Source organism: Watersipora subatra, chromosome 10 (genome assembly GCF_963576615.1).
Source record: "Watersipora subatra chromosome 10, tzWatSuba1.1, whole genome shotgun sequence".
In the NCBI taxonomy this organism is placed as follows: domain Eukaryota; kingdom Metazoa; phylum Bryozoa; class Gymnolaemata; order Cheilostomatida; family Watersiporidae; genus Watersipora; species Watersipora subatra.
In genome coordinates, this window is record NC_088717.1 from 46,216,380 (window position 1) to 46,226,499 (window position 10,120).

Sequence of the window (10,120 nt, forward strand, 5' to 3'; positions counted from 1 at the left end):
AGCTTTTAATGTTTTCAGTTTGCCATATCATAAGGTTTATGCAAAAATCTAGCAGTGTTCACTTCTCAAAATAATGAATTGAATGCTTTTTAAACTACACTTAAATTCAATTAGAGCTATCAGTTAAATTCAAATTCATTATTGCTCAAACATAACAATTTAAATGTAAAATTGTTAACAAAATAAAAAATAATTTAAATACATAGGCTTATAAACCTTCAAATGAAATAAAAAAAATTGTGTGGTTCTACATTAAGAATTTAAATGGAATAATTTGAACATTGAAATATAATGCAAGCAAGATGTTATAGGTATTAAAAGTGAACTGTAATAACTGGTTGTACTTTTTTCTATGGAGGCTGGAGCATTTGGTGCATGATATAGAAAACAGAGTCTACAGTTCAAATAAGTATGATTGTATCACAACTTCTACTTCAGTGATAAAATATCACACAATTTCAACTTATAGTAAGAATTCTGATTGATAACTGTAGCAGCATTAGATATATAATTCATTTAGTTTGAAAAAATAACTATTAGCACTACAAATATAAGTGACTATTACTATTTCTAAAAAATATTAAAAGCGTTAATTATACTAAAACTTGGTAAATAGCTGGCATCGAATAAATGCATCTTTCAGTGTCTCACTCTGATGAACAATAAATACATACATGTATAAGTACGTAAGTGTCCTTGTTACTGTTACATTGTCATTTTCTTATAATTCTAACAAGCAAAATTTCTGGCTTACTAATATGGTATCGCATGATATCTCTTACTTTTGTGTATCCGTAATCCTTACTCAGAGAAACCACCATTTGGAGACAATGACATGCGGATTCCACATATTTAGGTTATAGTGATCTACAAGAAACTGAGTGACTGCAAAGGCAGTAAGAAACTTCCTTTTGCTTGAATATTATAATTTCACCAAGTTTCAGTCCTTTTCATTCATCGTTTTGCCTAAATTTGATCTCATTAAGATAAACTGAAACTTTCCATTACTAATTAAATTTGTCAACATATCTCATTAAAACAAATTTCAAAAAATTCATTTGTTTTTTGTTGTTTCCAACACAAAGGTCATAAGGTCAATAAAATTCATCTGAAACTTATTAGAACAACTTATCGTCCCTCAAACAAAATTTGTGAAAAATAAAATAGTTTTTTTATTATAATACCTACATTTTTAGTATGCATGGTCTATTGATATTGCATAAGCGACAGTGACTCTTTTGCTTATTTTTGTAGCTAAATTAATAAGATATTTAATGACAGTCACACTTGTTAGCATCTGTATTTAGTCTCTACGTAACTTCTGCAGTTGGAAATCTGAAACAAAAAAATGGGCTGTCTGAACAGCTTTACCGTCACAATGTTTTGGGTTGCTAGCAGCCTAATGGTAAAAGTAGAATTTTTTAGCTTATTTATCATTTATGAAGCCATTGCTAAATCGTCGAAAATATATTAATTCATTGTTTCCTTCTCAATCTTCACTATGATAGGAGTTGTGTCTACCTGTTTATTTGCCTGTCTGTCTGGGGCCACACTAAGAGCGCTAAGAAAAATATTTGCCCACATTAGAATCGAACCTGAATGTTTGGATTTCTAGCCACCCACACCCTCATTTTGCCACTCAACTACCTCTCTATAAGTGAGAATAGCTGTGTACGTATTTATTACACAAAATGATCTCTCACAACACATGAGGCTGCTAGCCAACTAGTACAGGTAAAGTACTTTGGTGGTTTATATTTTGTCTCTATTCATGGTCTTTCACAAATGATAAATAGTTTTGGTTTTCGGCACAGACTTTCTGTCCATGTAACAAATCTTCATCTCAATATTTGGTGAATTAATGCAAAAAATCTTTGCACTATCTTTTCTAACCTACAGTGTTGTCAGAAAGTCTTTTTCTGTCTGTTTAAATGAGTGTACCATTGCAATAAATTCACTATAACTTGGATAGATTTTGTAGTGCATATATAAATGAAGCATATATCAATACAATCTTATCGGTTTGAATAATACAAATAACTAGCTTTTAAATTTGCCAACTATCTTTTACTGTATCGACCACGACCTAATAATTCACACTAGATACCAAAGAATAAGTCATCACAAGTTATGTTACAGCCTCCTCTTTATCCGTTTTCTAAATGGAAAGGAAGCCACTCTTGTACTGTTATCGGGGTCCTGAAAAGGGTAATATTCTACTTAAAATTGAAAAATGTCATTTTTTATTTTAAAATGTTTATTGCGCACTGATTGACATTGATGGGTTTAATATTGATTATTATTTCTCAATTGACACTAATTGCATCACTGATACTGTCAAAGAAAATCTACAGATAATTTCATTTCTAATGATGAATGAATTGTCAGGGTTTATTCCTACTACATGATTACCGCAGCAAATTTGCTTAAAATGGCCAACGAGGTTTGAGGCGGACAAAGACTTTCTGACACCCCTATAGTTTTGCGCAAAACGTCTAAATTTGCAGCGTTTTTTGCAAAGGTAGGTAGAGTATGTAGTTAAGTTTATATTAAAAATGCCTTTCAGAAATCATAACCGTTTGGCAATCACTCCGTAGTTGAATTTTTCAATAATTTGTCATGGTTTGTCTGCCTGAATGTTTGCTCTCTCGGCATTCCAAAGTCAGCAATCGAGTATGAACAAAACCTGGGCGGCCTTTATGGGTTCAAAGCTAATTTTAGATGTTTAATTAATAGAGATCAATTTAATATGGTTCTATGGGCTGAGGCTAGAGACTCCTTAGAAGCTATAAAGAACAGCATCACTATAACATTAATTTCACTTTTACTACTGTAACATAAACTATATTAGTCAGATATAGACTAAGCCTTTGCAGTTAAATTTCGTGAGTTTAAATATGGTTTTAGGATTTCAATGTTTTGAGTGGCTTGATTGAAGGCCCTGTTGTGGCTTAATTGTATTAATTTGAGTTTATAAATATAGCTCAGGTCACAAGGAAAGAAATTAAATAAAAAAATGGAAAGTAAAGCGTTATTATGTGTGTGGAACGTTTTAAAATATTGATGTTAAAATATTAAAAAAACCTATGATGTTCCACAGTCAGTTGTATGTCAGATACTAAAACAATAGATATTCAAAGAATCTATTTATTTATGCACTGGGAAAAAAACAAAGATAAGTGCTATACCAAATATTGTGTTATATTCACATTTTAAAACATTATTTTAAGGGTTACGTCAGCAAAATTTATGATTTTATAGTCAGTTGAACGGTTTATTGTTTTAGTAATTTCTGTAGAATGTGATACAGTTAATTAACAGAGTTACAAGTAAAGAATATTATAATTTCATTGCATAAAACTGAGCTTATGACCTTTTTATCTAGTTATATATTACCATGAGCAAAAATTTACCAATTTTTACTAAAATCAGTAATGATATTTGTTACTAGTTTTGTACATGAAAAATGCACTATTGTGCATATTTGGGGTATAGTAAAGATAGTTTGATGCGAGTTTCTAATCAACTACACAAAAACCAGTAAACTGATTAACAATTCAGATATGTGCCAGCCTATGTTAACTAGTAGTTAGAACGGGTTAGACTAGCAGATATAAGCTACCATGTTTTAACTTTGTATATTGTTCAAGAGAGTAATTATTGTTGTTTTGGTTTACATGTATATTTATCACAATTTCGTTCTACGAACATTTCATGTCTTATGATAATTTTTGCTCAATTTTTTTGTTATGCAAGGTAAAAATAGCTTTCTTCAGTGGCAGTACATCTTTACTAATATGCAGTTTTAACACCAGATGTAAATGATATTTATTTTGTAAGTATGTTAAGAATTTAGTAAAAATTAATGTTCCAAAATAAATATAGTTTTAAAATAATCTACATTATTTACATAATTAGTATTACAAAGTGGATTATGATTAATTTTTTAACAGTGTCTCTGTCTTGAACAACTTCTCTGCTGTTAAACCTTGGTGAATATAAACTTATGCAAAATTTTAGTAAATTTTAACAAAGATTACCAGTAGTTTTTATCATTTTCAATGTTTTCGATGTTTAGGAAAATCTGACAGCCAGAATGTTTCAAGATTAAAAATGAGAAAAATTGATTGTAGTCAATACACTCAGAAGGAAAATATGTGCCCAAAGGATTTCACTGATTTTGTAGCTGCTTGTCTCTCTCCTTATTGATATTGATTATTGCATTCATGTTGCAGTCTTACGCATTTTTACACTATCAGTCTATTTACTGAATAGCAACTATAGATGTTATAGCTGAACTTCTGTTTAAAGCTAAGCTTTTTAACCATGATTACGTTTTGTCAGGATATCCTGGCGGTCAGCTTCTCCTGGCAGTCAGGTTATCCTGGCAGTCAGCTTCTCCTGGCAGACAGGTTATCCTGGCAGTCAGGTTATCCTGGCAGTCAAGTTATTCTAGCAGTCAGGTTATCCTGGCAGTCAGGTTATCCTGGCAGTCAAGTTATTCTAGCAGTCAGGTTATTCTGGCAGTCAGTTTATCTTAGCAGTCAGGTTATCCTAGCAGTCAGGTTATCCTAGCAGTCAGGTTATCCTGGCAGTCAGGTTATCTCAAAAACAAATAACAATTGCAAATGACTAAATATGCATGTACTTTCTGATAACATCTATTAAGATTTGATCCAAGCTAATATTTTGCTAAATCTTAAACTAGTACCTTGCAAGCATCATAAGCTCAGAATACAGCTCATTCAAATAACGCTAACAACCAGCTTAAGCACTTAAAGTGCTGGAAGAGTGAAGGGAGGGGCATTCTTGTAAGTGACATCCTTTAATATGCATCCTAGAAACAATGCTGCCCAATTACTTTTAACTAAACTGAACCAAATGTGAAATGTTTATTTATTTGTTTTAGCCTTCTAAAACATTACTTCATAAATCTAACTTTGTTGCGCATGCAATTAAACCCTTTACAAAGCACTTTTTTGACATTTTTAAAACAGCCAAAATTCAGTGGTACGCTCCTAGATACTTTTAGGTCAATATCCCAGCTATGTTTTAAGTATTCCACAGAACAGATGCTTGAAGTATTAGGTTTTAAAAAAATCAAGCAACCAAATTATAGAAAAACAAATTATAGCTTATCGAACTCAAGCAATGAAGCAAATAGAAGCAGTAGTCTTATAATCTACTAACTGATCGAGTTCTTAATCAAGTCTGCTAAAACTAGTTATCACCAAATGCAAGTATACTAAATAGCTGATCTCCTAAGGAAAACTAACAGCAAAATCAAATCACACAACTTAATCATGAAAGTTTAATGTAAAACCTGAAAATGAGGCTTACCTGTTTGTACATGTAGTTGAGACTATCAGGGTCGCTAGCAAGTTCTTCAACCTTGTGCTTCAAAAAGTGTATCTCCTGCTGGTGAGATTTCAGACTCCATAAAACATATAGTTCAAGCAGTATAATAACAGTCCAGATGCCGTATCGCCCCAAAACTGAAAAGGGTATATGAAAATTAGAGAATTGATAAGACGCATGCTTGTCTGAGCTTATCTCCTCAGCCGCTTCTGCGTCCTTGCTAGTACAGCTCATTACTGTTTGAATTTATGCATATTGCAAAGATCCACTGCTACCTCGGCTCTTAAGACTCTTCAAGACTCTTCAAGCGAAGATTAAAAATGTCATGTTTTATGCATGAGTGATGATGGAGTGGTATAGTAGGCGTCAAACACATTAACTTGTCTTAACCGTAGTGTAGGCCTCAGGCTCTGTTCCATCACTAGGTAGTACCAGTTGATACCATTTGTAGATCTGTGTAAGGTTAACCTCGTAAGGTCTGTTTTCATATTCCTTGAAGTTGTTGTGTGGTTACTAAGATGCGCTTGCAAAAAACCTCAAAACCTGTCTCGTAATAAAGCTTAGAGACTTGTTTGACTGGTTTTATTTGTTATATGCTGTATAATATACGTAAATATTGTATAACATACTAGAATGGCAGACATTGGAGATCCATCATCGCAAAATTAGACATGCTTTAAAACATATTGCTTTGCGCTTTTCTCAGCTTTTGCTAAATACATAGCTTTTACTGTTAACTTTTATTTTGGATTTAGTTTTTTAGCCAAATTGTTTTAAAATTCATGCTTCAAATAACAACAAGACCTCTGATGCCGCTGTCAGAAGCTAGATTTAGGAAAGCTACAATTAAAGTATGCGTTAAACCTTGTCGAAATTGTTTGTGTACATTAAAATCTTTCATACTAATTTTCACCTTGTTTAAATTTATTAAAGAAACTTCAATATTTGCACCATCAGCAGAAATTGACCTTTCAAATCAATGAAAGCTTCAGTTTGTTTGGTTGTGATCATAGCACCTGTGTCAAACTTTAAAGAGCTAACACGACACAAAATTTTGGCATTTCGGTTCTTGAAACAAAAAGCTATTAACTGTTTATACTTTGAAAAAAGTAGCTTTAAATAAAAAATAATACTCATCAAAAACAATTTACTGAAAATTTGCGGTCAACATTATTACTACATATGTAACAGATATTTATACGGTAAAAACTCATACTGCGGTATATATTATTCATAAAACACATATGAATTCGAAACAAATAATTAATGACTTTGCTATGCTATACAATGTATTAATTGGAGGTAATTAGGTTGAAAATACCTTTGCTATAAAACCAGATTTTAGTGAACAAAATAAAAAGTTAAATCAACAAAAAAATCATGCACAATCTTCACATTAGGTGAAAGAAGAAGATTAGAAAAAGCTCCTCAGAAAACTTTAGAGTCCAGTTGCATAGATAGATGCAAGCTTTATTATCAGAAGTCAATCTTATTTCAATCAAATTAAACTATTAATCAAAAACAATAAAGAGTATAAATCATAATAAAGCCTGAACACCAATTTTGTTCCTAATGATGAATTGTTCATGGTAAAGTTGAGAAAAAAAGAAAGACTCTGTTTAATATGATTTCTTGTTGGATTTGCTAAAAATAGTTAAAGCTGGCACCATTTTACATACAAAAAGCTAATTCGACATCACAGTGGTATTTTTAATGAAAATACACACCATTTATTTACCTTTCCAAACTGATAATATAATAAATAAACAAATGTTGGTTATGCAGCCTTTAACTGTAATAAAATTACAGAGTATACCTCGGTTATGAATTTTTTTTGCCTCAATATATGGAACACAATATTTTTTGTCTTCAAAATATTGCTTCAACAACAAAACAAATTGCTTCAACTTTTTTTCCACCATATTATATCAATTAAAATTTTTTTTCTCAAAATTAAATTTGGGCAGTTGGTGTACTGACTACAACAAAATTCTAATATGCCATTTGCCAAAATATTTTCAACAATATCTGAAAGAGATATGATGGTCACTATCTCAATTCAGTTTTATTTTTTATAAGCTACAGTAAAAACGAAACCCAAAGATGTAGGTGATAAATAGGAAAAAAATTTAGCAAAATGGTTTAACAAGTAGAACAGCTTAGATATTTTTAAAGCCTAAACACTTTTTCACAATAAGCTAACTAGCGGTTCACCATTAGACATTATAAAACATTGTTACTAATTTTATTTACCTATCTTAAAAGGTTATTTTTCTATGCAAAATAAATAATAAATGGGCTTTAAAACATTAAAGTAAAGAGGTTAGTGCCAGAAACCCTTCAATGTCTTTATTGGTACTTTTTTATATTACACGTGAATACCTGGTTAAATAACACTAGCAATTGGAGACAAAATTCCTGTTCGATACCCGTACGAGGTTATGTTTTTCTCAATGCTCCTAACGTGACTTCAGACAGATAGATGGACTCGGCTCTTATTATAGTAAAGATTTATCCACTTTTTCTAAAATGTTTACTTCAGATCAGTTGATTATTAATCAGATAATCTGTGTGAGCCTGATTTGTACTTTATGCCATGTTTTAACACCTTAAACCTTAGAACCTAGATAATTCTAGAAATGATATTTTACCTGTTCCTACATGTAAGTAAGCTTGGTTGTTTAGCATTGTTTTGTTTTTATAAAGCTTCTAGTTTATGTAAAACTAAAAATTGTGGTTGCTTTGTGTGTGGTGCGTTCTTAGCGTAATTACAAAGTTTAAGATCACTAGGATTATTAGTTCCTGAATTATTGCCAAAACACTGAGGGCACTTCTAGCTGCCCAAGAAATCAAAAATGGTTGCTAATAGAACTTTAGTTTCTGATGACACACTGGAATAAATTATTTTCAATGAACTATTAAACAAAAGCAAAGCCTAAAAGCTTATTTTCAGCTATTATAGTTTTACCCTAAAACTATTTGCTTTTCAATTCATAACAAATTTACATGCTTTATTAGACTCAGCGTACTGCAATAAAAATATTTTGTCCAGTTAGCTCTAAAACATAATTTTTGTTAAAGAGTGTGAAGAAATCTTTTTACTCTATTTGGTTTTTGTTTTTTCATTGAAATGTATAAGCCTGGAGCTTGAAAACTATTTTCATTTCAAAGAGAATTGTACTTTTCTAAATGCTTTAATATTTAATGAAAGGTTGCTAATATAGTCTAAGATTAGGCAACTTCCTAGTATAAGATTAGGCTTCAAACTATTAAAAATAACAGCTTTGATTGGTCAACTAACACTCACACTAGGAAAGATGATTGAAGGCGTTCACCTTAAGTTAATTGCGTCAAATAGGGAGACGTTTCCTCTTACGGGAGATTAGCACTAACGCTCGGTTTATCTAAGCGCAGCCTAATACAGGTAACTTAAAAATTTATCTTTGCAAACATGACTGCAAAGTAGCCCCAGTATCTTTCAACCTTGAGTAATGGTTGCATTTTGCGTCATATTGAAACTGGAAAATTAATTATAGCTACCATAAAAAGTCTAGACCTGGCACACCTTAGCACATTTACGTGTGCATCCAGTAGTTGGGCAACAGAAAAGTGCTCTAACTTTTGGTCTAGAGTTAAAATTGCTGACAGTTAATTTAATGAGATCAGGTCGGAAATATAATATGAGCAATTTATTTTTTGATTGATTGCTGAAATATTTAAATTTAAAAGTTGTCTTTTCGCATGCAAATTTCAATATATCCATAAAGCGATCAACCCTTCGTATGACATATTTTTATTTTGTTGGTATTTTTTAAACTTTCATCTGGTTTAATGGATATATGATTGTTTGATTGAAATGTTTAACAAGCTGGTCTGTTTATTGTGTTAAAAAATCAAACAGCGAAGTTAGTGGTATTTTTTAATATTAAAGCTAACAGAATAAATTTTCAGCAAAAGGGCACAGGTGTGCTTTTCTGAGCCATAAAACATGGCTTAAGCCAAACAGCTTGGAGTTAAAAGTTTGCCAATTTTCCTTTTGTCTCTCAATTGATACAATGATAAAATATTTTACCTTGCAAAACTAGTTTTTAATAGTTCAGCAAAGCGCATTTTCCGACATATAAAAGCTACATTGGTGAAAAGATTTGTTGCAGTACTTTTAATGTTACTAAATAAAAAGTTAGCCCTTTTGAGAACTTAGTTTCCTTTTGGAAGCATTCGTTTATTTGTGGTTGATTTTTCATGTAATAACTATATGTAGCATGCTAGACTCTTTCTGTAGAACTTTTAATTTTAAAAGTTTTTTATGCCGTGTTATATTTGTTTTAATCAGAATATACAAAATTTACACTGTTCCACATCAATTTATTCAATATTAGTTGACTTCTTCTGAATGTTTTAGTTCTAGAATGCAAGGCAATTTTTATGCGTGGAATTCAAATGAATGGCAGCTGTTGAAATCACAACAAGTCCATGCTACAGCAAAAGCCATGTTTGTTCATTTGTCTGTCAAAGCCATGTTTACAGGTCAAGAAAAAAGATTGCTCTCAATAAGATTCAAACCTGCAGCTTTCAATCTTGTAGCAGACATTCTACTACCTGTTCAAGCGATCGTGTCTGTCCTATTTTGTTTATGCATCAACATATTTTGGAATGATTGTGCAGTCAATTATCACCTCTGTCACTCTCACATGGTACACTGGACTGCAAGGGTACTAGCTTACATAATCAGTATGCGCTTTAAAGCCCCGCAAAGAACTAA

General features: G+C 31.5%; 1 protein-coding gene across 1 annotated transcript in view; it reads right to left on the reverse strand.

The window, feature by feature from the left end:
* LOC137407137 (collagen alpha-1(III) chain-like) overlaps nucleotides 1-5,592 on the reverse strand; it is a 49,660-nt gene extending 44,068 nt beyond the window's left edge. The window contains exon 1 of the mRNA XM_068093738.1: nucleotides 5,341-5,592. Within this exon, the coding sequence (XP_067949839.1) occupies nucleotides 5,341-5,592 (252 nt within the window). The remainder of the gene's footprint in view (nucleotides 1-5,340) is intronic.
* Between the last annotated feature and the right edge of the window lie 4,528 nt (nucleotides 5,593-10,120).